The sequence below is a fragment of the Aptenodytes patagonicus genome, chromosome 1, assembly GCF_965638725.1.
Source record: "Aptenodytes patagonicus chromosome 1, bAptPat1.pri.cur, whole genome shotgun sequence".
Lineage (NCBI taxonomy): Eukaryota > Metazoa > Chordata > Aves > Sphenisciformes > Spheniscidae > Aptenodytes > Aptenodytes patagonicus.
The window spans coordinates 136867702-136895277 of NC_134949.1; the positions used below are offsets into that span (position 1 = coordinate 136867702).

A 27576-nucleotide genomic window follows, 5' to 3' on the forward strand; every position below is an offset into this window, starting at 1 on the left:
TGACTACTTACAACATTTTCCCCTCATCATTTGGTAGCTCAGCTTTCCATTTACATTTAGGTTTTGGATAAACGTCTCACCTCCGCAGGCAGGGGGGATTCCTTTTGCTGGGCAGCAAACTATGTTAAATAACCACAGCACAGCAGTAAAATACCTGGAGGAGCCCAGACATGCATCTGAGGGGGGGACGCCCCAAACCCCTACTCTGCCCGATTCGCTGCCATTAACTGTGACTTCAACAAGTACGTGGGAAAGAACCAGGATTCTCCCTTTTTAAAGCCACCTGAAGTTCCCTGATCTACAGGGGACGCACTTGCTGGCACAGCAAAGCTCATGCTCAGAAACACGTCTGTGAGGGCAGGTGAACCGAGCTGTTTCAGGCTCTGTACCAGTGCCCAGACCCCGAGTCGCTCCCCCTTTGCAGCAATGAACCCACAGGCTCGAAGCACCTCGTCAGGGTCGGCAGGGGCTGCCTCGGTATCTGGCTGGTGAGCTTGGTCCTAAGGGATCAAAGAGTGCAGTAAACCCTAAACCCCTGTGATTGACTTCTCCTACTTGCAGAAAGGGTGCAAACAAAACCTCTGGCAAGGGAAAGCTGGGGATCCAGGAATTTAAAAACAAAAAAGGAAAAAAATCTTTAAGTGACTGTGGTAAACAGAAGCGAAAATACAGTTGCAAGACACAGTTTTCACATTTACAAAACCTAGCAATAAATTAATGCTTTAAATGTTTAACTGCACTAATCAAGAAGAAAATGGTCCGTTACCGCAAAACAATTATTCCTGTGCCTAAGCATACGAAGGCAGGAACACTCAAGGGGAAAATCCCACATGGTGGCACTGACCAGGCTGCAGGCCCACATCAAGTCTTGCAGGTATTTCAAATTCTAGGAACAGCTTTGTTACAATAAATTACAGCCTCTTCAGCACATTGTGATACTTTTTATCATTCTCTAATCATATTTCCCTACAAACAAACCCTGGTTTTCCATAAAATAAAGTAACTGAACTGCAAAGCCATCATCCACTTAGGAAAAGTAGATTAATTATAACCTGCTCTTTACAAGTGACTAGCTTCGAATACCAACAGGGTTGTGTTATTTTAATGTACTACATACCATACTAGTCTCTAGCTTTTTCATTTCAAAACTCACACATAAACCCAGTAGGAACCCAGTTACTTTGCTACTTGGCCATACTTAAGATACTTTGTATCATCAGTTTAAAAGTTAACTAGTTTCATTTTCAACAGCGTCCTGAGCTTGCACCGCTACAATACATGATTAAAAGCCAAATGCCAAAACAAAATATGAAACTATCCCTTAAAGAAAGTTTCTGGGGTTTTTTGGTTGTGGGTTGGTTTTTTTTTTTGCGCTCTGGTTATCTAAAAGGTCTCTCCCAAATGTGTGCATTTACTCCAGAAAAGAGCAAGAAGGACATTTTAAATATTCGTATTGTTCACATGCAAATAGAAAACTGCAAAAGGCATATCCTGTATAAGAACTAACCAGATACCCCCACAATAGCAGCTTCGGAATGAAACATTAATCCAAACAGCGTAGCAAATCTTGGGTGGTTTAATTTTTTTTTCTACCCCCCCCCCCCCCCCCCGAGTACCTTTTCTTCAAACCATCCCACAGCACGTACTTGTATCATAGACACAGAGAGAACGTGGAGAACCGTCAGAAAACACCAGGCAAGCTCACAGCCTGTATCTTTTAAAGAAATGGAAGAAAAAATAATGCCATGAGATCAAGCACCTCTGTTCTCACACGCTGTTAGCCATGATGCAGAGTGGTGGCACTACCGTGCCATCCGCAGAATGGACTTCACCCATTAACTGAATGCAATTATATATACAGGGACGTGCCCAAGGTGATCTTTTTGCATGTTTTACCCAACTGTTCCACTGTTTATCAAGAAACAAAAAGTTAGAGATTAATTATATATTTGAGCACTGACAGTTGTGTATCAAGCACCTTGATAAAATACTTTCATATGCCATTAAAAATCTAGAAACTTCAGTTCTCTTGCTGTAAAACACAATGTTTAGCAAACCGGCATTCTCGGTCATGAAGTGCACAGAGTAACAGCAAGACAAAATGTATTTAAATATACTGGAACAAAGCATAACTCCAGCCTCTTCATCCATCACAAACGGCTATTTGCGAAATGTTTTGTAAAGCTGGTAAGCTTCTACATTGTAACGTACAGGACCTGGCCATTTTACTTACTGCATAATGTAGCAGGCAGTTTTCAAGCATACCGCATCATACCGACAACGGACACCCATTTACTGAAATGGACACCCACATCTGAAAATAAAGAAGGAAAGAATATTGCTTCCCTGGTGGTAAAACTTAACCTTTAGTTCACCAACATTTAGAGACGTAGAAACTACCACACAGCCATGACTCACACGCACGCACAAAAACCCAGGTTCCTTTACCTGAATGCAAAGCTAACTATGCCTTAAGTCTTGGTCCTCCACAGCCCCAAGGATTATATCGAGTATTCTTATGTCTACGAAGAAATTTATTATCACAAGGATAAAGAGCAAAGCGAAACAGGCAAGGGAGGCGTTCACAGCAGCACAGCAGAAGCCACGCACACCACCACCAACCTCAAGTCTGCTAGGACGGCTCCTACCTTTTAACGACTTACATCTCGCAACAGTGCAAGCTGGCATCAGTTTCCATAACCACAAGAAAATTTTAATGAAGCTGTCCTTTGAAAGCCTTCCAATACCAAAACACAAATCAACATGTGACCTTGAAAACTGGCAGAACTGAAGCTTTCTTCTGAAAAGTCTTGAATCAGCATATTTACAGGCGCCTGCTCATTTATTAATTTCAAGAAAAGAATCCACAAGTGGCAGATCAAGGAGGAAAATCATCTTACAACTTTCAAATCGTGTCTCCTAGTTGCATGCTAGTAGCAGCAAAGTGACATGCCTGTTGCCTTTGGACTAGGAGATATGAAGGGGGATAGTTTGGGCCAAGGACATAAAAAATTATTCAAGTCACTAGATGGAGAAGGGTTTTCAGATTGCGGTAACAAGAACGGCCGATGCTCTTAGACAAAATACAGCAGGCATTATTTACTAAACTCACTTAATTTTACTCTTACTACTAGAGGAGATGGTACAAAAGCTAAAAGTAAAAACAGCCCTAATTAAAGATGATGACTATAAACCAATCTGACAAAAAAATGTTTAATTTTTCCTATTAAGCATGCCTGACACATTTGGTATGCCTGACTACATTTAGAAACTGTCTACTGCGAGATTTAAATTTCTTACTTTCAGTGGAAACAGAAGTACTGAATGAGTCTACAGCAGTCTAAAAAGAGACATGAATGTACAATGACAGACTGATCCTTCATTACAAATTGTTCTCCCACGTAAGCCTGTGTCCTAGAGCCATAAATTCTCATTATACTGCTGCTGCTGCTGCAACTAGTTGCTTCGCATTCTACAGACAGCTACTGTCAAATATTATGCTGACAAATTTTGCAATTTTGAGCTACTTAATTAACCACTCGGCTCCTGTGAATATCCCACCATGGCAAATGGTAAGCAGCGAGAAAGTGCAACATGCAGATTTCTTCTCATCTGAAGGTTTAAAATAAATTCTTCATCAGAAAGAAACTTGGATCTCAGTTCTAGCATAATTCTGACCAACTGGAGCCTCATTTATTACTTAACAAGAAAGTTAGTGAGTCAAGAAATCTGGGTCTCCAGGCATTTTCCTGTTCTGGAATTGCCTGGTAACAAACTTTGTTTTTCATTTTCTTGAGTAAGTTACGAACGCATATAAAACTTTATGGAAAGTTGAAGAAATTTCAAGGTAGAAGCCTTGGGTGTTATTTTATAACAGACTTTTCAAATGTCAAGAATAATCCAGGGAATTTTAGCTTTAGGGAGATTTATATAGCAGAAAAAACCAAATCCAAACCAAAGAAAACAATGTGTGGTGACAAACCGTGCTGACGTACCCAGATCAGTCAGATACCAGAGTTTCAGAAATCCCCAATAACTCACTTCTGGTTCTAAACTGCTGTAGGAGCTTCTGCTACTTCAATGTCAGGACATCAAAAACTCCAGGAAGCGAGGCTGCATTAGAGGCAATCCTTAACAATACTGAACATTAAAGGAAATGTCACACTCCACAGAAGTATTAGGAAGTGGCTAAAACTGTAGGCTTCCTCTCCATTCACTTCAGAGGAAGCGTCAGCACTGCCAAAATAGGTAGCTCAATCCCTACCTTCAGTATCTCACTGAATTTGGTCCCTCTAAATCCCGTATTTCCGCAAACCAGCAGTCTGAAGTGCTATGAAGCTGTGCTCCTACCACAGCAACAATGATGATTCAAGGGATTAAATACTCCCTTCTGTTACCTGCACCGATATAGTAAACTAATAAATTATTAAATCAATAAATTAAGTCTTGATCAACAGTAAGGGCTATAAAACCAAAGGAAAAATAACACCATACACTTGTATAGCAAAATGGTTAGCGAAACCACACAGTCTAGCTAAATTTACGTGAAGTTTGAAACACACAACGTACGGATAGTACCAAAATTCAGCTCTTGGGTTTTGCTAACGCTAACACCTTTTCTGCTTATAAAGCTGTGTGTTCCCTCAAAACTAAGAATTTGGAGAACACGAATGAAGCTTATTTTTTTGAAATATTACCTTATATTTTCAAATGGCAAAGTTCTCAGTCGCCAAGTAAGTTTAATTTATAATTATTTCAACTTAATGCTCTTAAACTACAACTGTTTCTGGATTCCTCTATGAAAGTGAGAAAAGGAGAATGTGGGGTGCTTGCCACAGACTTTCTATTTTAGGCAGTTATTCAGAAACAGCCATTTCTAGGTGAGAGGCCTGAACTTCTTACCTCAGTGTTCTGAGAAACAGCAATGAATGCTAGTTAAAAAGAGAGTAAAACAAGAGTCACTAGGTTAACCCAGTTTTCTCAGACTACAAAAGAGACAATTAAGTTTTATCCCAAAATACTTTAGGGTTCACACTCCCACCTACACGTCCTCCCTTCCCTGCCTGCCCCCCCCCCCCCCCCCAGCTACAAACCTATAGAAACCGGGGAGCTTATCTGTATAGAGAAAGGAATAACATAGAAAAAACATACTTGCAGAAGTGATGGACCCAGAGTAATTTCTGTAGTGACTAGTTTTTCAAGCAGCCAGTCTCCCAACAAATGCTCTTGCAATTCCATTATTTTGTAGAAAGAGACATCTTCAGATTTACAATTAGCAGAAACATTCTTATGTTTCAGTTTTTCCGCACAAATCAAGTACAATTTTGTTTTCCATACAACTGCTGTCTTCGTAAATATTTTGATATCAGGTCCTTGGCATAACAGCAAAATCAAGAATTGTGAAGTTCAGCTATGTTAGCACGTGATTTTATCTTCTTAAATACAAATCAAGTCTTGTGCCACAAGAATCACTGGAAGGTAACTTCAGAATGAAAACTAGAGTTTCTTGTGAAAATAAGCGTTTCATAAAGACTCACATCTGACGGGAATAAAACGTATTTATGAAAGACTTTAGAAGTTTTAAAGTCTTAAAATCCACCAGATTAAATGTACCTGAAAATTCAGAGTAATACAATACGGAAGCAATTGCATTTATTAGTTCTAGAACCAACTTAAAAAATAAATTATGCTTGAGATATTAATGATAAATCTCAGGGGGGGAGGGAGATGGACATGGAAACACTCAAAGGTACGTTTCCATAGAAGATTTCAAACTGCTTTGTGCCAAAACAGGCAAGAAAAACACTTTTATCCTAAATTACTCTGAGCTCCCAACTGCGGCTCTCAGTGTCCCTCTGTAGGCATGTGTGAAGTTGACCTTGGGCTGCCAAATCACAAACTAAGCTCCACAGTGTGTGAAACCAAATCAGTCCCTTAAAAATGTCATCATGTAGTTTTTACATATTTTTATTTGTCAGCAACGGAAAGAAAAAAGGAAAATAAAAGTATACACAAATTATATACATGGGTATTTGGACTAGAAACAATTCCAACACAAGTTACAGAAGACTCAAAATTAAAACATCACCAAGTGACCTCATGAAAAATTAGCTTCCCACTCCTCCATTGTAGGTTCAGTTGATTCAAATGATGCCACCTCAGAGGAAAGGCAACACGAGACCTCTTTCCCTCTTGGATGCTAGGTGCAACACAGGCCAGCTCACCACTAAGAGTTCTGTCCCATAACCGATGTTGGGAACAAATTGACTTGATTTCCACCCATGTCAGAAACTCACATCATAAAACCCAGTACAAGTTTAGCACACTGTTAGCAGTTCCTCAGAGACGGCAAGCGTGAAACAGCTAGCAGGTCCCTCGCGTAAGGACAGTCCCTGCTGAACAGCTGAGAGCAGGGATAGCACACCACTGGGAAACATGCCTGACACGATCTACAGAGGGGATGAACTTCAAAGGCCTGTCAATCTGGCACCTCTGGGCAGTATTCAATTCATAGGAAAAATTTTAATAAAGCAATTAATACTAGTTTGACAATGTCAGAATTATCACAAACACGTCAATCCTACTGATACTACATAAAAAGCTCTAGACTGAAGAAACAAACAAGATCTCTATGCCAATTTCTGAGATCTTTTAAGGCAACATAATACTGCAATTAAAGCACGTGAACTTTAGATTCTTATTTATTTTTAATTAGAAAGCCACTTCAGTTACACAAATCTTCATTGCTTCAAATTAATGTCAACAGCTTAAGTCCTGATCCTGAGAACAGATTCATTTAAGTGGGATTACTCTCATACACTGTTTACTTGTGCAAGTATTTGCAAGATTCAGCCCTGAAGTTGCTACACAATTTATAACTATGTTCCTCATTTGTGAATAAACTCACCTTTGAACTCAGTAATACATCGTTCTGTCATGTGCCATCATATTCTCTTAAGTTCTGCAAAAACACGTTTATATATATTAATTCACAGGCAGGTGACTATGTCAGGAAGAAGACATGAAGAGCTACTGGAAACCACAGCATCTATATGGCAACCGAGGAAACATACAAAGAAACTGAACATGGCACGGTCGGACATGGTTATCCTCAAGAGATAAATACTAACAATAAACATTTAGGCTGTTTTCTACAAAATGGTTTATATCAATCAAGACCACTTTGCACTTTGCAGCACCTAACACATAAGGATCTAAAAGTGCTTATTAAGGGGGGGGGGGAATGTCTTCCATGTCAATGAGGTCAAGATTTCACCCTAAATACTAAATTTGGGTGGAGGTGAATAGGAGATTGCACTACACTGTAAGATGACTCTTGCTCACTTTTTAGAGAAAGTGAACAGCTGTTTCAAAGCAAATTCTACATGCCACTGAGGACAAAGAAAAGCGTGTTATCCAGTTGGAGCAGCAAGTGTAGTGTACATAGCCAAAAAGTAGCTTGAGTTTTCCAAGAACACAACAATTAATATCCCTGTTCTTTAAGCATGTGTCAAGGGACCTGCTTTAAACGCTGCCCAAGAGGTAGCACAAACTGCAGCAGGACAAAGACTTTCTCAGTACTATCCTAGGTCATCACAGTCAAGTACAGAGGCAAAGACTGCGCATTTGAGTTGTAAAAGAAGCATTTCAGTATCTTCTGAATATTTCTCATCAAGTGCTGACTCTGAAAGACCCCTTGTTAGCGTCAAAGCAAAGCCTAGAAAAGCAGGGAGCACAAATATGTACATGATGTGTACATGATACGATAGGTATCTACTAATACTAAACTAGCCAGGGGAGTAATAGATCACGTTCAAGACACATACACCAGAAAAATGCGCACTGGACGAAAAAGTTAAACTATTTGTTACACTACGACACATAGAAGTTGTTTGCAAATTCTCAGGAAGAATCGAGGAGCAAACATGTCCTGCTCAGTTTTTGTTAATCACTAAACACAACAGATACGAAGCATTTTCACCGAAAACATTTTTTTCTTTTTATGTGTCCTGTAACTCAAGACAAGCAGGTTGCAATAACATTAGCAGGCCATACATCTGAAATCCATAAAAAAAAGAAATACACTTTTATATCATCAGAAAGTTTGGAATTAACAGCCCCGAGATGTTAAAACAAATAGTTATAACAGACTCCAATCAAAGGTAGAAGGAACTGAAAAAAGATCAGCATCTGTAGTTAAACTAGCCATATTAAAAACCCATCCGCCCTCATTTTTCAGGCATACCCATTGAAAAACTCTCTTCTAATCGAAGGTCTGCTGCTGTTGTTTCCTAAGAGTTGTCAGACTAATACCCCTATGTAGAAACATGGCGTGAGGACAGTGAGTGAAGAACAATTTATGGCATACCTTGGATCTCCACTAAAGCACAGGCTGCCTAGACACGGTTGGAGAGGAGAAAAGTTGCTTCTCGCTCACATTCACCGTAATGCCCACAAACAGACCTTGGGAAATGGAAAGAAAATGCATTCCTTGTGCTCTACCTTCCTGCTCTGAGCTGTTTGTACGTGCTCAGGGTTGTTGGAAATAGGTGCCATTTCAGGGGACTTCATTGTTCAAGTCCTAAAGCACATCAGTCCTGAAAGCCAGCCAGCTGTTTCTGTGAATAAAGTGAAATGACTTATATACCATAACATCCTTCACAGTATCTTCAGCTTTCATTCATTGGCTTCCATGGTTTATATTCACTTCATGAAAACAAGTTCAATATGCCTAAATTTTAGTAGATGTGACTTCCAACTGGTGTTTCAGTCAAACTAGTACTCTGATTTCACCCCAGCAGCATAGCTGTATCGCTTGAATAGCAATTTGCCTTCCCTGCAGCAGCGCCTGCAGTCGTGGGAAATTATTGCTCTGGAGGCCACAGGTGTTACACCCTCACCGTGCCATGTAAAGATCCCCTAGCCAGGGTCAAACGAGTCCGGTCTGGGAGAAGAGGAGGACAGCCCCATCAGCACGCTCCCTCTTCCTACCTGCTGGCAGAGGGGGCTCAGAAGGGCACCGCTTACCAGCTGACAAGTCAGACGGCCTTCAGCAGCTGTCCTGGTATCTCCACCTCTGAACAGTACGGCAGCACTCCGCAGAGACATGTATGAGAGAGCGTTAAAACAGCCTGGCGCTCCAACGTGACTTATCTGTACAGTGTAGTGAAAAGCCCACAGAACCTCAAGCCCTGCAAACTCATGAACTATTCACATACACATTCTTGAACTGACTGCAACAGGTAAGAGTAAGGGTTTGCAAGGTAAGGACTCCGACTCTTCAGAGAAATGGGGCTATATGAAGTTTATTGCTCAAAGCACTTTGTAATCCTTTGATGAAATGTGCTATGTAAGTGCAAAGTACCATCGTTAAGTCAAACTAAGATTTTTTTTTTTTAAAAAACACCTAGGAATCTCTCAGCATTTCCCTGTTTACCTAATAGATCAGTTCTTTATAAAAATAAATATTGGGAGGACAAAAGGGACAGTTCCCCCACAATTTTAGTAAACAAGTTTCATTTTTTCATGCTAAAATCTGCAATATCTTTCAAAAAAATATCAAAACACCTAAGAGAAACTGAGGGTGCATCAGAGTTGCTTACAACTCATCTACTTCATTCCCACGGCTAGGATATCACCAGAACTTCTAAATTTCACAGATTTTTCTGAAAGGCCATAGTATTAGAAACAGTATTTGGCAAAGACTTGGTGAAGAACAGTTTCCTAATAGTCAGCAATAACCCTTACAATAAATTTAAGGGGAAAAGACTTATTTTTTTTTTCTCTTCGATTCTTTTTTTCCCTTAAATCAGGTACCAGCTATGTTTTGCCCCTCCCATTTCTACAGTATTTCCAGTTACATGTATTTAGACCAATGACACTTTCCAAAAGCTGGTGTACAACATCTTTATATACACTACAAATTCAGATTACCAGACTATAGTCAGACATTGAATATATAAATAACTTTGCAAACTATTTACAGGTTTTAAACTAATCGGGTTCCAACACTCTTAAGGCAAATTCATTTGTATGACTGGCTGTCTGGCCTTTCAGCATTTCTCAATTCATGAAATTGAATTACCCCCTGCCCCTCTGTTGACAGAATTTCTTGCATGGAGAGATGATCTAACTACTTATGATCTTTCCTCAAAACAAGGAAAAATGTATAGAAATGCATTTCTGTGTTTGCTTGTCAAGAAAATCATTAAGGTGCATACCAAGAAGTGGAAGTCCCAATGTCTTACAACAACATAATTTTTGTATGCACTTGACAAATGGATTTGGGAATTTGGGGAAAGCATCAGTTTAAAGCTGCACAACCCTTTTTAGAACTATGCATTTATAAGCTCATTAGATATAAGATCTGAAGAGCTCAAAGGGATTTTCTGTAACAGGTGACACCGTGCAATATAAAATGCAGCAAAGAGTGGATTTTCAAAGCGTATGTTTAACTACATTAGAATTTTTCTCTTATACTGTATTGTTGTGCAAGATACTATTCACCATTTAAAGGGATCCTGCACATCTTGCCAATCCTTATATTGGAATAAAAACTGGCCATTTCAAATAGTATCTTTATGTTACAACATTGTATTCTTAAGTGCAATCACAGTGCAATCCCTTTTGTCAATGCATGACTGAAGCAACCAAGCATATTCTGGTGAAGTAGACAGGATTCACACACCAAACGTGCTTAGTGCCTTCCGTTAAGTCCCAATCATCACTTTGTTCTTAGTATTTTTCAATGCCCTGATTAGGTCTTTCTTTGGAAGTAATTAGCTATTGTGGTTTGAAGGATTTTGGAACAAAGCAGAGACTTTATACTGAATGCAGAGGTTATCTCCAACAGAGACAAAAGGTGGCAAGTTATCGATTAGCTTTATATTTAGAAGCATCCCTTGGTTCACTGCTAGGATTGCTCCAGTCATCTGCTTCAGGTGTGGTCTTGTAGTGTCGCCATGCTGACTTATTAAAAACGGGAAGTCTTTCAAATGATTCACTTGAAAGGGCCTATGGAAAAACAAAAGCAATGGTAAGATATCATTAGAGATACCAAGAGCAAGATGATACTCTGGGGAGTTCTACAGTTACAACTTCTGTATCGAACAAGTGTCTCAATTATCCAAGGGTTACATGTCACAACACTATTTTGAAAATGCTTCAGCTGTGACTAATCGCTCCAGTCATAGTCAAAGTACTAGTCATAGTAAAAGTTAAAAGAAAATAACACTTTAAAATATTTCCCTTTTTTCCAGGGAGTGGTGTCTACAAGCAAGAACAAAAGGTTTGGTCAAAAACATTTAAGGGAGATGTGTCACTGACCCGGGGCAGACAGCTACTTTACCTAAACATTTCACTTCAACAAACTTGGACTCTGTCGTCAGCACACTGATCTGTGAGGGCTGATCTAGTTCAGTCCATTAGCATGCCTTTTTCCTCTGAGAAAGGCCATACCTTTTTCCTTCGTGTGTACATGCACAGGATTAAACCCATCAGAAACGAAAGTTAGCACAGGATTCCACAACTCACTCGCTACATACAGCAAAGCACACTGACAACGCTAAGCCAACGACCTGCACGTGAGCTATACGCTATATTCTTTTAAATTCCCTGATGAAATTCAACCTTAAGTCCCTGAGCAGCCTGGGATCTCCCAAAAAATGGCAACAGGATCAATACAGTCTATTGCACAAAGGTCAAGAACTGCATAGAAAAAAATGCCTACTAGTCAGGAGTTAGTCAATCATTTTCTCAGTTGTATTGTGGGTCAAAACTTTTAGAATCAAAAAGTATTAATGAAAATTATCTCTCATCACGCAGCTCTTTGAAAATTCAGCACTTATGATGGATTAACAAAATTCAAAGATCCAACACAGGGGACTGAAAAAAAAAATCAAAGCAAACTAACTAGTATTAGTGCCAGGTTAATATTTATAACCTTGGTTTTTAGGATTCTGTGTAACTGAGTTAGATAAAGTATAATGAAGATAGCAATTACAAATTTGAAAACAAGTTGAAGAGTGAAAAGAGAGAAAGTTCACTTATTCAGCCTGCTATAAACAAATTGCACTGCATTACTAGCTTATAAAAGGGTCAAATTCATACCTTCAAATAAATTACAGCATCTGAACCAACGCCTTCCATTGAGTAGAGTTTAAGGTCACCTTGAAAGTACCTAGCGTACAGACGAGAAATTGGCAAGCCATAGCCAAACCCAGCCTACAAAAACAAAGAAACAAAAGGAAAAACATGGTGAAAAGTTAAAAAAAATGCAACAGATCACTGCAATCATTTATAAAACAGAAGATACCTAAATATTAGATTTGCATCAAATTACTTTTCAAGCTTTCCTTTATTACTCAGCCTACACTATAAGTTGGTATTCAGCCTTTTGAGCAATCTCCTTTTCTCCTAGGCATAAATTCTTAGTTTAAGTACAGAAAAGGGAAAAATATCAGAGTCCTTTGTTAGGACTACCTTGTCCATTTTGCATTTTCTCAAAGAGGCAGGTAGGCAGTACATGCTGCCTCCAGTCATCAAAGCAAACCGATACTCTCTACTGCTTCCTCATTATGATTACCATTGCTATAATATTCCATTCTTTCTTTGGTAAAAATGAGATTTTTGACAGCATGTTTTTTCTCCCCATGCCTGGGATTATTATTCTCAAATGTCTCCGCACTTAGGAGACTACATAAGAAAGCCAGAGACAACTCTGTTTACTTCATCTAGGTCACACTATTAAGTGATTGCTGATGCCATACTGCAATAGAGATCAGAAGACTACTGCAGAAGACTACATACAAAGCAACACAAGGCAAATAATGCTCGCTGGTGTTTACCCATCTAACACAAGATCAGGATTCCACAGCACTGAATGATCTGAGGACTGAGACCCTGTACAGACCACACAATTTTCAAAGCATAATAGACTTGACAGGTACAAATTTTAGATTTTAAATTTACAACACTAATATTCATAACCATAGCTGCAACAAGGTCAACACTTGGCACCTTTTCCAACCCACTCTTGTCAGAAAAAGTTACAAAAAAACCAAGGCGCTCTCACTGCAGCCAGGGAGTAAGATTTTGGCCTACACATCAACTCTTTCAGATGACGGGGTACGTGCTGAGAATCACAGTGGTTGATTATTCACCCGCCCCCATCCCTGAATTTTTCAGGGCTATCCAGAGCAATAAAGGAAGCCAGACACACAAGGATTTGAAAAGGATATACCAGGCAATGGAGTAATACAACTTTTCCATAAGGGTGGACTACAAGAAGAATTAGACCAGAAAACCAATAAACTCATTCCACTATAATATTTCTACAAAGGCAACCTGACAGATAACTGAGAATCATGCCCTGCATCTTAAAAACAAAGCCCCAAAGTGATGCAAAAAAGAGAAGGCTAAGAAGGAGGACTTGTGAGCATTATGCACAGCTAATATGTGGTATCACTTTATAGGAAATCCCTTGAGGGAGGGGTGAACATTAAAGAACTTTGTACTACAGTATCTATCACAAATTCTCTTGCTGTCATCTACTATCTCTACAGTATCTTCTGACCTCTTTGCCTTGTTTTTACAGAAGTCTAAATTTAGTGATCTTAAATTGGTAGAGTTGCTCACTCAGTTGTTCTAAGCAAAATGAGAAACAGAAATGCCAAAGATGCCCTTTTCTACTCACACCGCTTATAGTTATTAGTGTCCCTTTCCACAGTTAAAACAGTTGCTTAGCTGCACTTTTTCAAACAGTATGCTTTAAAAATGTAATTCTCAAAGACTCCCATTAGACACACATGTATCACTTCCAAACATCTGGTCTTGAAACGAGATGCATTTCTTTCTTAACCTCTAAAAAATGGAAGTTACTTGACTGTCTTAGCAAGGACTAAAAAAAATTCCAAAGGCTGACTTGCATCTTTTCTGGAGACCGGACAATAAATACATTACAGAAATTAAAAAGCACAGCAACCGACAGGCAAATCGTATGTAGTACGTACCCCCAGGAACAGCTCAAGTAAAGGGCAGTATCAAGCAAGCCTGAAAACACATTATACTTTCCCCTCTCCAGAATTACACCTCCTTAAAACCCATGCCCAACTTCTGTTTGCCTCCTGCTCCTTCCAGGAGAATATTTTTACGCTCTGTGCTAGCCCATGTGATTGTTTCATACTGCCCTCTTCCAAAAATTTCCTGTCTCTTCTCTACATTGTCTTCAGGGTATTTTCCAAAACAGATAACTTAGAAATATGAAGACAACAGATCCCAGACGAGTACCTTGTTAAGGCAAGACCTTGCAAAAGGTCTATTTTGCCAAAGACGATTAACAAGAAGTGATTACTACATAGGTCTGTGCTTGACCTAGAGGACAGAATATAGTCGATGGCACATCTGCCTTGAGAAGGGAAAGCTTTTTAGAGCCAGTTTCTCCTTAAATATTACAGTATGCATTATACAAATAGGAAATTATTAAATTTCTGTGTTACTAGTGTCTACAGGTTTAATTAAACCTAATTTAAGCCACATTTTCCCCACTGTAAACAAATGCTGCCAGAAAGAGAATCATTAAATTCTCTAAGAAAACCTAATTATCATTAAACATTACCATGTGTTTCTGACATTTCCACTATGTGTATAGCAGTACAGATGAACCCAAGACCTGCTAGAATCCAAAAGCTGCCATGGTAACAAGGTTTCTCAGCATTTTTTAAACAACATTTGCAATGACACTGGGAAAGAATTTTCACCAATCAACAAAAAGATCCCTCTCTTCCACTCCCCAAGTCCATGAGTGTTTCATAAACTAGGCAGGAGATCATATAACAAGGGGAGGGAGTGTTAGAACAGAAAAATATGTCTATTTACACTGCATTGCAATTTAGTTTAGAATATTGTCTAAGTCAAGAATGACACAAGCACAGAGCTACCTACCTTCTGGACCACCGTAATTCTTAAGTGGTTTGGTCTTTGGCACTAAGCAATAAAGAAACTCTCCTTCTGTATGGACTTTCAAGAGGATTTATGCCAAACTTTTCTGCTGAAGGATTTTTATTTCTAGACTGACATACAAAGTATAGCATAATTGTTTTTATCTGATCTGGGCCATAATACATAACATGTCAAGCTTCACTGCTAAGTCCTTTTTCCTCTTAGTGGAAAGATATGCCATAGACTCCCAGTTCTCAACTTTTTTTTTTCTGCACGCACATTTAAATAACAGAGCTTAACAACTCGACATTCAGTCACGTACAGGCATCGGTCAGACTCACAGGGCAAAAGGTTCACAAGAGAAGGGGGGATACTTTGCAGGTCTCACTACAGTGACATATAGACTGAAGAGGAAAACAAGGCCTGAAAATGGGGTACAGTAGAAGAATACTAAGTCTAAATGCCACAGAATCAAAAGTAAGCGGTCTTGAAGATGAGGAAATAAACACAGGAATGCATTGCTAAAGATGCATGGGAAAAAAAAAGATAGCGTCAATCCTAAAATGAACACATTTTACAATCAGAGAGCCACAAAGAGACATTTTAATCGTGAATACAACTGGTAATCAAGGTGTAAGTTTACAGTGAGAACAAGTTTCAGGAAATCCTTGTAGGCTGCTATAGTAAATTGCTGATCAAAAGTGAGACAGAACAAAGGCAGATTATGAATCAAGAAATATTCTACCATTCTTGACATAAAGAAAAAAGTTTATATTTTAATTAAGGCCTATTCCCTATCACTCATCCCATTCAAGACGATTTTCTATGAAAAAGCAAAAGTTTGAAACATAACTAAGATGTGTTGTAGAGGTAGGAGCTGTGAAGGATTAATATCAAGTCAATGCAGATACAGAAATGGGTTTCACAGCTACCACAGTGGCATCAAACACTGCTGAAAACAATGCACTTAGGTGTCACAATGTTATGAACTGCGGACTAAGTACCATAAAGACTTTCTGCTAAAAATCTAAAAGGAAATTTATTCTCTCTGAACTGGTTTCACCCTCAGTTCACTGTTAATTATTTTATATCAGAACTAGTCACATACTCTCTGAGCCACATTTTATTAGCTGCCTGAAGGCACTTCAAGCACAGAAGTATCAGCAGGAAAAAAAAAACCAAAACCCAATCACTTAACAACATGCTGGACGAGTGTTCCCAAATAGGGAAAGGAAATTTCTCAAAGAATCAACTTTTTCTCGACATGCTTGAAGATAAAGGATTGCATCAGAAGCAACAGAGAACAAAGACAAGAAGAGGCAAGAATACACTATCAGTATTAATCCACTTATTGAAAGCCAGGCAAATGTAACAGTAGCTATATCATTTTTATCACAATGAGCCAATATGTAATTTAATAAAATAATTTAGAAATAATAATTTAATTTTAATAATAATTTAAAAAATCATGCTTGCTAAAAGAATCTACGCATTCAACACTGAAAAAATTCCCTGCATAGAAGAAACTATAGGGGAATTTTGTTTGTTTGAAATCTGACCCTGACACATCTCAGAAGGGAATATCACATAAGATATTTCCAACTGAACAGGAATATAACAAAAGTGTTCATATCATGTGCAGGTTTGAGAATTTATTTTTTTTTAAATGTGTTTTTACCATTCATAACTTACATTAAAATAATTTTCAAAGTTCAATATAAGCTTGTGCATTACCAGGAGGTGTTTCTCAAGTGCTATAATTCTGACAGTGTGGCTCACCTTTTCAATACGCTTATTAGAGGAAACTTAGACAGTAATTTATACACCAAAGAGGAGCTCATTAGGTTATCCACCTTCTCAGTAATACAGCACTAAAAATCCTGTCCATTAACCTGTGAAAATATTGTACTTATGCAGACACGCTTGTTTCCAAGAATATAATGTCAAGACAAAGAAACGCAATTTTCTATTCCAAAGACTACGTGATGATAACAGAACCCATTTTCTCCTGATATGTTTTACCTGCATAGAAATGCTAATGATAAATAGTTTCTTCAATGGAAAACCTGATCCAGTAGATTGCAGTGAAGGGAAACGTACAACCAGAGTAGTGCAAAGGGACATTTAAATACATACTGCAATTGCTTACCAAAGGCACAGCTCTCGAGGGCTCCAAACTAGGCCTGGGTGCTGTTGAGTACATGTAGTTAAACAATCTGTCTATTTTTCTTAATGGTACCCCTCCACCTTGATCACTTATCTAAGGAATGAAAAGTTAAGAGTTTTAAACAATATGTTCTGAAAAAAACCTGCAAAACTCAAGCAGCATTATCTAAATGACTTTAGAAATATTAACGGAGAGGCTAAGGACTTTGGGTTTGTCTGGTTTGGAGAAAAGGAGGCTGAGGGGTGACCTTGCTGCTCTCTACAGCTTCCTGAGGAGGGGAAGTGGAGAGGGAGGTGCTGATCTCTTCTCCCTGGGATCCAGTGACAGGACGCGTGGGAACGGTTCAAAGCTGCATCAGTCAGGGCAGGTTTCGACTGGACATTAGGAAGCATTTCTTTACCAAGAGGGTGGCCAAACCCTGGAACAGCCTTCCTAGAGAGGTGGTCAATGCCCCATGCCTGTCAGTGTTTAGGAGGCATTGGGACAATGCCCTTAATAACATGCTTGCACTTTTGGTCAGCCCCGAAGTGCTCAGGCAGTTGGACTCGATGACCCTTGTAGGTCCCTTCCAACTGAAAATATTCTATTCTAATGAATATGAAGCAAGTGTCAGAAGTGATACAGTAATTAATTTGCCTTTTCAAATTACAAGTCATACTACTATAAACCTAGCAGGTTTGTAAGCTGCAAATTATTTTTAGGCATTTACCTTAATAGATAGATCTTCTTTCCCCAAAGTGACTAAGGTTTTGATCGATGGATAGCCTTCTCTCTTGCCTTCATGCAACTCCACTGTAGCTCTCATTGAATTCTGAAGATAAAAGAAAAAACAGTGTCTTTGGTTCTAACTTTACCATCTATGCCTTTTGTGACAACTTAGAACTTGCATTTATTTTGTTGAATCTAGATACTTTGTCCTACATTTGTATACAAGACAGAAAAGGTCGTATTTAAAACAAATTCAAGAAGTGCTTTCAAGTCAATGAATTGTCCAGTTAAACTTTTATATCAGAACTCCATTATACATACTTTTATCTATTTGATATAGAGTCAGAGAACATAAAGCAAGAATTTTCTTTTTTCCTGTGTGAAATCAAGTAATTATATATAAGGGATGACAACACCCTTCACCTCCACCTTGCAGAACACCAATAGTGATGTTCACCACAGAGAACAAGCTTTGATTTTCTCAGCCTGGGTCACACAATTGTTAAGTTACCATCTATGAATCTGACTTTATCATATCTATTAACAGAGTTTCCATTGCCAGTCTGTCACAGATTACCATTACTTACAGCTACAACTTACTGGTTTCATACTCTTTCATGACTTGTACCAAAACATACCTACAAGTAGTGTACAAATTCTCACCTGTTTTGCCCTAGAACTAATGTTACAAATGACAAAATAGGGTAAGATTTAAATGAATATACTTGACAAATGTCTGAAATCAAACCCAAAATACCATTATTTAGGAAATGTTTCTCTCTGACCAAATGCATTTTTTCCCCTGAATTTCTGATGTTCAATTGCACCACCTAGAGACCACCTATCTTACTCGAAAGCATACAATAGCTCTCACATGTTCCATTTTCACTGTTGTTCCAATTATTCAGAAAACACAAATAAAACCAAAACAAAGCATGTCATTTACACTATTCAAAGACATATGGCCTGCTTTCACAATAAACAAAAGACACTGATCCTAACCAGTCCCGAAATATGCAATGAAGAAGCAAGCTTATGAAAATTGCAAGGTAATGAATATATCATCATTGCAAAAATAGACTATCATGAGTGTTTTAAGTTAATCAGCTGCAAAAGCACAAAAGGAGAAGTGGGAAAACACAGAAATTTTTTTTAAGTACACAAGGTCATAAGAGGGGGCTGTAAGCCTAGCTTTTAACAGTTTCAAACCCTCTCCACTTGTTTAAGAATAACCTTAAGAAAGGAAAACTGAAAGAACATTAAGAGCTGTAACTGAAAAGAATCTCAGTTTCAACAGTAATGTAAGTTCACAAAACCCTTCCAAATATTAACAAGTGCAACCTACCTTGAATAATTCAAATAACATATGAAACAAATGAGAAGGTACATAGACTACTTGAATAGGCTTGTTTGGAGCTTTAGCTAAAAAAATAAAAATAAAGACATTATTTTTTTTCAAAACAGTATTTCGTAGCATTTCTATTTACAGGAATAACGTGAAACTGTAGGCAAAGACAAGTATGTAAGCATGTTCTAATTTTCCAAGTGCAAGATTAGCTCCATGAAATAAAAACATAAATTTCAGTTACTGCTATCACCTGAAATAACACATTCTAATGATGATTTTCAGACATCTATGTCAACAGACTTTGTTTAGATATGAAACTTCAACTAAGCAGTGGTTGGTTTCGTACTGACAATGTACGTTAACTAAGAGAACTTTCCTACTTAAGTGGGAAACTTTCTTTTTCTTAACACACAGTATTTAAGCATAATATTTGCTGCACAAAAAGATTCTTAAACGAAAAAAAGTCACTGTTTAAATATTCTAAAAACAACTACATATTTTCCCTTAATTAAAACATATAAAATGTAAAGTATTCATAAAAAATTTCAAAATATATTTCAAACAATATCACAGTTTTCTTATTCCAAATCATAACTGAATTGTTTGTCCACTGTTGTCCTGTTGTTAGTGTTTTGGCAGAGGTGTATGGCTTGGCACAGCTCTGAGTGCTAGAGTGCTAATTGATTTGGCAGGAAATTATACAGCTGCATTTAATACATTCCAGGACAGTTTTGGTGCTGAAGATGCAGTCATCCCTGAACATTCAAATATCTACTGGCATTAAATTATGCAGTCACAGCCTGTACGACTCAGCAGCAGTTCAGATTGAAGAAAAGTCTCTAAATGCCTGCTTCATAAACTGCAGGAAGATACAAACATGCACACAGAACATGACTGGAGTCAACTTTTTGGCACTGAGGGCTGATAATAATACCAGTTATTACTTTAAGAGACACAGTAGTGAAAACTCCTAGGAAAAGGAGAAGACCAAAGCAATGCTCTGCATAATTAGTTGCAAGGCAACTTGCTGTTTCATTATGTTAATTTTGTCAGAGTCCATACTCCAATTCTCTTATGCATCCCCAAAACCAAGGCAGACTGATTCGTACTCATTTGAGGCACAGAGTACATGTAGAAACCATGTTATTGTTGCTCGTGAGGTAATTTGCAAAGTCACTTTCCTCACGTTGATAATAAGCTAGTTTAAAGGAAACAAGTAATTCTTTCCTCACTTTTTTTATGAGATCCAGCAACTTGTTTTCACTACTGTTGGATCTTTTTTACTTAGGCCTTCAAATGAATTTTGCATTGATTCCTCTGCTGTAGCACTCAGTACTTTTAGCTCTAAAATCACTGTTTTGGAGGGGGGAAAGGTTGGGTCCTTTGATTTTGGGAGAAGGGGCTGGTAGTAATGCATCAGTGTTGACAATATCACTTTGTGTAAAGAAGGATTTCTACAATATTAAACAGTACTTTGAGCAACATATGTTCCCATATATCACTCTCCATTTTAAGCGTTACCCATTTCTGAGACTTTTGCAATTCTTCTGCTGAAGTTTGGAAACATCTTAGTCTTATGTTTGGACAGCTGTCCAAAATCGGTGAGACAATCACTCAAGACAATTTATTTTAACTTAAAAAAATAATCTACCTTCTGTCAACAGAAATGATGAACAAAAATCAGTCAATACACTGACAAGGACTGTCTCATCAGTTTCGTAGCATCCAATTTTCATCTTTGCAATCAACTTGAAACAGATTTTCATGTGCGAAGTTTATGCTAGGACTTAAAGCATAGACTATGTAAAAAAAGTTTCCAATTTTGCCATCTTACACAGAAGAGCTCACCACTGGTGCAGGGACTGATAGTGGAATTTACAAGCATACTTCAAAATGAAACAGATTTCAGCTCTATTAAAAGGTTAGTTAGAAGGCAGGCGTGTTTCCTTCCCAGTTATGAGGATTCTTGACCACTTTATTTTCCTTAAAGTGATAGCGAATTCAGCAGCTAGCACTCTGCATTCAGCATCAAGAAGTAAACAAACATGTCACAATAATAAACTAGAATTCAGGTGCCCATGTAGACACATTAGAAGAAGAAAAGTAACTCTGCATACAGGACTGCAGCGTTCAAATTATAACTTACAATTCATTACCAAAACTAGAAATCACAGATATTAGAAATGTTTTTTCTTACATACATCACAAATTAATTTCACAATTACCATTGAATTCTTCAACTTCCAGATCAGGTGCCACCAGATAGTACTGTTCACATAACATCTTAGCTGTTTCATAAGCATCTACAAAAAACCAGAATAGAACACTGATTTATCAAAATCATCTAGAGACAACTAGCAAAGTTCATCCTGTATGTGAAAGACTACAAGCCGAACGCTCATTTTACTAACTAGTTTACAAGTGTGAAACTGGTATCCATTCTAATTCCTTTTTCTCTGTATGCTTACAGCCCATTTGGCAAGAAAGGGCAAATTCTATTTAAAGCTCTACAAACAAAAGCAGATTACTAGAGACAAGCTATTTTTGGTCTTTGTTCAGGGCTTGAAAACCAGAAGGGTATAATCTTAGGCTGACCGTAATATCTACTTATTTGTCACGTCCCGATCACAATTTAATGCTTGTTCTTTCCATCTCAAATAAAAAAGGATGACATTGCAACTATTAAATCAGTTTTTCCAAACACAACACTGTTTACAATACTTGATTTTCAAGGTCTTTTGGGGGGAAAGCTGGAATCTTTAAGATTCTTCATTCTCTCCTACTGAGCCAAAATAAAAAAAGCCTCCCCATAATCCAAATCAGGCTTTATGTATTGTCAAAGTACAGCAAGAAAGTTTAAGTCATCTTTTGTTTGAAAGATTTTTTTCTTAGTGGTTCTGAATATTCACTGGTACCGCATTTGCAAAAATGTTTTAGAAACAAGCAGCAAGTGTTAGCTTAAAGAGAAACCACAAACTCAAAGGTGTTCTAACTATATTTCTTAAGCTACCTTAACGAAAGTGGCTTCCGTGTAATAAGTGTGAGCTAAGAGCAAGCACATAAACAGATAGGCAGTTCTGCAGACAGACAGAAATTTGCTAAGATACCGTAACAATTGCATTTGACCTCGCCCTACATGTATCTTCTTCCTCCTGTCCAAAGTGACACTACAAAACAAAACAGTCACTGCCAAGACTCAGAGCTATGTGACAAACACAAAGAAAGTAAAATCACTAGTCCCCAGAGAGGATTGGTTACCTTTAATTGTCCTCCTTTAAGATGTCTACAGAAATAATCTATATGTGCCTGTTATCTGAAAAAAAATTATATCGGTTGTTCTGACATCTGCAGGGCTGGACATATCACACAAGGCTGACACAAATGCTGCTTGAGGTCTAGTAAAATGGAGCTAATCAACACTGGAAATGTTCTTGATCAAGTCCTGGGAATGTCTCACAAAATCAGCTATCCAGTAGGAACCTTGTGTGTCAAGATGGTCAGCTCCGAAGTCTTTCTAAAAGGGTTCTGACATTAACACAATAATACGTGCCCTAGTAAAAAGATCAAAATCCCATTTAATATCCAAGCTGTACAGAGAACCTCAGCCTGGGATGTGCACAATTTAGGAAAAAGATGCAGGAATACCTACACTTACATGATATTCTAAGATCATCTCGGAACTTCTAATGGCCTTGGGAGTAATCCTGTGCTTTAGAAAAAAGGGACATAAGAAGCACAGCCACAATCTTGACTCAGTCATCAAAAGCTGAAGATAGCAATGTAGCTAATATGACCATAAGGCCATCTACATGGAGAAAGGAATACATTAATACATTTCAAAGAGCTTCAACATCATAGAAATGAAAATTAGATATGGATCCAGGGGACAGGAGTTGGATTCTTATTGCAGAGAAAGACTTCAAGGTCTCTGAAAAGCGAATCAGCAACTGTGTGGGAATAAACCAAAAGCCCTTAATACACGGATGTGGAGCAGACACAGCCACTATGCAAACCTCAAGAGAACAAAGAGGGTCTGAATAAATCCATTTAGCCTCCCTAAATCTAATGTAGAACTCTCATCCATTTTCAAGAAGTAGCCACCCTAACACCCTTGAGATGAACAGGAAGGCACTATCACTTCATGACCCAGTAAAATACCCAGCCCCAAGCAAAACTGTGTCAGAGTCTGAGTGCAGTCTTACATTTCACCTTCTTCTAAAAGCCAACTCTTTGGCAAAGTCCTAAGACTGTAAAAGAGACTGCAAAGTTCAAAGCACTCATTGTGGCTGGAGGTAAGTAGCAACAAGAGTGAAGGATCTACCAGTAAATCTAAAACCCCGGCTCCAGGAACAAGCCTGGATTTGCTGTCAGCTCAAAAATCTTATTGTAGGACAGTCAGTGGGATAGAGAGACCCACTTCAGGCAGTTACAGACACAACACTTGGTGGAGCTGCTTGAAGTAAGAACTGACTGTTTAAATCATTTCTTCAATGTTTGGAGGGCATACAGAGCTTGTAGCTGCCACATACAGTGCCAAAATCAACATCTTATCTCTGACAAATTGCTCAGAATGCTGCCTGTGAACCAGAACATTCTGGAGCTAGCACAGTATACAGAATGTAAGTTAACCCCTCCACCAATTCTACAAGGAAATGGCCTCTATCACCTTGACTCTAGACAGGCTCTGTCTTTAAGGACATTTCATTTCTTTGAAAGACAACACTGGATACTGTTTATGATGCCCTGTTTTGTTAGTGATTATTTCTTCAGATGTGGAAGAGCTACTTTAACTACTGGCTTGAAAACTGGACTGAGCACCTTCTGACACTATGCACTGCTCTGTTCAAGGTAGCAACTATGAATTTGATGATCAAAATAGATTCAAACATTGCTATTAGAAGGAATATCTAAATAAACAACACAACATATACAATGCTGAGGCCAAAGTGGAGTAAGATCAATCAAAAGAAAAGCAAGCTGCTGGAAGAAGGCCACCTTAGAGCCAAAAGAGCTAGAAGCCAAGAAGCCTTCATAACATAAAAAGCATCTACATTACAAAGCAAGCTATCATGCAGGTCAAAGTCTGACATAAGAAAGGTTTCCCTCTTATTTCACCAAAGGCTGAAAGAAAGCAAAGGGGAGAAACACATTCTTCCCCTCTTGCAGCTACACAAACAGCAGTGAAGGATAGAGGGTAGAATTCACACCTACAAGCAAGACCTGTCTTTGTAAATAGATACACCCAGAGTGTGAACCTTCAATAAACAAGTTCTTGAAGCAGACAGCATTGCCTCATGCCTACTTACTAACATTCTGAAAGCGCAGGAACATTCACAACATTAAGCAAACAGGATTTATTAAGCAAACAGGATTTCTAATGTGACTGTGCCGGATCATTCAGGTACAACCATCACATACATGTCTTCTGTATAAGAAAGAACAGGCTGCGATATAATCAGATGCACATAGTAATGGGGAGTTTCATTGGAATATCTGTACACCTGAGGACATTTTACTGAAAGGCCTAACTAAACAAATCGCAAAATTTCACTTACTCTCTATTTTCTTTAGTACCAGCATCAGATAAAAAAGCAGTACATGAGAACCTGCTTCTAAGTATTTTAGGGAAGAAAATGTCTGAAGTTTAACAAAACACTTAGATACTTAATCTGGTACTTAAAAGGACAGATGAAAGTTATTAAAAAATTCGTTTGTTTTCTTAGTTCTGTTAACATACCAAAGGGTTCTCCATTCTCAATAATGAAGACATTAGAAAGTCTCAATAAGCCCATGGCTTTATTGTGAGCAACTGCAGAACTTCCATTTCTTCTTTTTTTAATTTTATTAAACAAATTTATATCGCCTTCAGCCTTTTGTATCTCTAACATATTTATGCATATTCCAAGTTGTGGGTTTTTTTAAAATCAACAAAAATATTAACTTCATCTTACCTTTAACCACCTCTGCCACATTACAATTAGGATCAATACTTCCAATATGTTTGGGATGAGCAGGATTAATATCTCCGCCAAAAAGAAGTGCTAAAAGGAAAAAGAAATGGCAGTAAGCTGCCTATTACACTTGAGGCAGCCCAGAAAGTTTAAATCTGATGGTATCTGAAATTTACTGGATAGCACACCATTTTGTAAAAAGATACTTTAGCAAATTGCCAGAACCCTTGTTTAGGGAGACTATTTGCCTCCCTCCTCTTTTTATTTCCTTTCCTTTTTCATTTTTAATAGCTAAGACTAGTTAATACAGAAATAGCGGTGTGAGAGGGTTAAGGTGAAAACTTACATTTCAAAGTGGACTATCAAAAATTAGGTAAAACTGAAATGTTTCATTCATACCATTAACGTTAGAACAGCAGCACTCACAACAATGAAAATGTTATAGTAAAAAGGACTGAGGAACTGTAAGACAAGCATTAAAAGCCTTTTACACTCACCTAAGCTGCACTTTCACAGCTGGCAGTGGTCTCACTCACTCAGCTTTCTCCCTGACTCTCAGCAGTACGCTCCCCACTCCCTCCTTTGCACAAGGGTCTGGCACTCACCAGATCCTTCCCCGAGAGTTTAGCTCTCAAAGTAGAAGAAAGGTTTTACACTTTTTTGCAGAAGTGATTTTCTGCTATTTTAGCAAGTTAGTCAGCTCTGATATGAAACAGATGCAGTATGAGGTGAGCAAGACAAGATCTGAAAGCTTTTCCTATTCCGGTCATGATGAGCTAATACACTGGCACACTGCACCTTGAAGAACTGCACTGTAAGAAACAGTCTGTCAATAACATGCGAAACAAATACAAACTACATAAAAACCTGTTTCTGCGTTCTGCTTTCCAATTGTCCTTTTCATCAGCGCTTCAAGATTAATATTTGCCATCATGGATGAATCACTAACATTGCTTAGCATAGTGAAATTGTACAAGGTTAATTAAGCATTAAGCATCTATAAGTGGTTTTAAGTTTCAACCAGTTAAATAAGAGTGTCCATAGGAAAAGCCATTTCACTTCAATGAAATAAGCTTAATATTTTAGAACTAGTGCAAATTATGCTAACACTTGGCCCAATAATTCTATTAGGACAATGTTTTTACTTATTGCTAGAACTCTTCTGTAAGAGCCTTTTAACTTAACTTGGTTTTATGTCTGTCATTTGTCTGTCCAGATGCGTGTAAAGAATAAGCTGCACATTTATCTCATTTGTGTGCTTTGCCACATGGAAGACAGCAAGGCATTTGCCAGTCACATAAAAGGTTACTGGAAAGACTCACAATTTGTAGTAAAATACCTTACACTACAGTACTCTAGCATCCGTGTTATCTGTAATGTACTACAATTTCCAAGAGCTCATGAAAGCAGAATATTGGGCAGAGAATGAAGCTATAGAGCTAAAAGGTACAAGATACACTAAAAGAGATCACAAGATTGTCCTTAACTTTATACAGATCACTTTCTGCATGGTTGCACATACTGGTTAATAGGAGTTGTGCAAGTAACTCCTTTCACTCTGTAATATGAATATAAAAAAGGAAGTTTACTAGTAACAACAAATGAAACAGAACCTAATGACAAAGGATGACTAATTCTAGCATTTATTCATAAATAGTGAATAGGAAGTAGAGGGAGACAAGGGATATAATTTAAAACTTAAGTTAGAAATACTCAACCTCTTGAGAAGGCAAGAAAGTCTAGATAATTTGCTGAAAAAACAACAATAAAAATACATATAGTGCATAACCTCTTCAAAATTTATGGCATCCTTGCATTTCATTATGAAGTAAATGTCAGCTCTACCAACTATGTTGAGAGACTTGTGAGCAGAAAGATACAGCTACTCTGCTACTATCTAAAAATACTTCACGTATCACTGTGCAAGCTGTCTCTACCAACAAGATTAAAAAGTGACAGCCTGACAATTCTAGAAGAAAGCCTACTGGTGTTTTGGATTAATTTCTGATAACTGCAAAGTACTAAATTAACCAGTTGTCAGTATATTTTTTACCATAATTAGCACAGAATATTAAGAATTAGTCATGAGTATGAAAAAAAAACCAAAACAAAGCTATGGCTTCAAGGTTTACAAGCAATAACTAATAAGTTCTCCAAGATGAAAAAAGCAATTACTTACTGTGTTGGTTAATAAGCATACGGAAAGAGATGCGGTTGGTGTAGAATCTATCTAGAAAATACTGGATGTTACTGCTAACAAATGGATCAAAGCCATATTTTTCCTTGTATTCAATCACCCCTTGCGCCATGGTTGGAACCACATCATTGTGTCTGTTCCTGACTTTAATTAAAACATCTAAAAAGCTAGAGGAAACAAAATTAGAAACAGATTGTTAAAAGTATAATTAAACTGAATCTCTCACTCTTGTTTTCAACTCCCCACAGCATAACCATTTTATCTGTTT

General features: G+C 38.0%; 1 protein-coding gene across 1 annotated transcript in view; it reads right to left on the reverse strand.

Moving 5' to 3' along the window:
• Positions 1-5949: 5949 nt before the first annotated feature.
• The window catches only part of PDK3 (pyruvate dehydrogenase kinase 3), a 58996-nt gene continuing 37369 nt past the window's right edge, over positions 5950-27576 (reverse strand). The window contains exons 4-11 of the mRNA XM_076356034.1: positions 27291-27475; positions 25112-25201; positions 21386-21463; positions 19158-19234; positions 17814-17915; positions 17087-17197; positions 12109-12222; positions 5950-11013 (exon numbers count right to left, since the gene is read on the reverse strand). Of these exons, the coding sequence (XP_076212149.1) occupies positions 10870-11013; positions 12109-12222; positions 17087-17197; positions 17814-17915; positions 19158-19234; positions 21386-21463; positions 25112-25201; positions 27291-27475 (901 nt within the window). The 3' untranslated portion in view covers positions 5950-10869. The remainder of the gene's footprint in view (positions 11014-12108; positions 12223-17086; positions 17198-17813; positions 17916-19157; positions 19235-21385; positions 21464-25111; positions 25202-27290; positions 27476-27576) is intronic.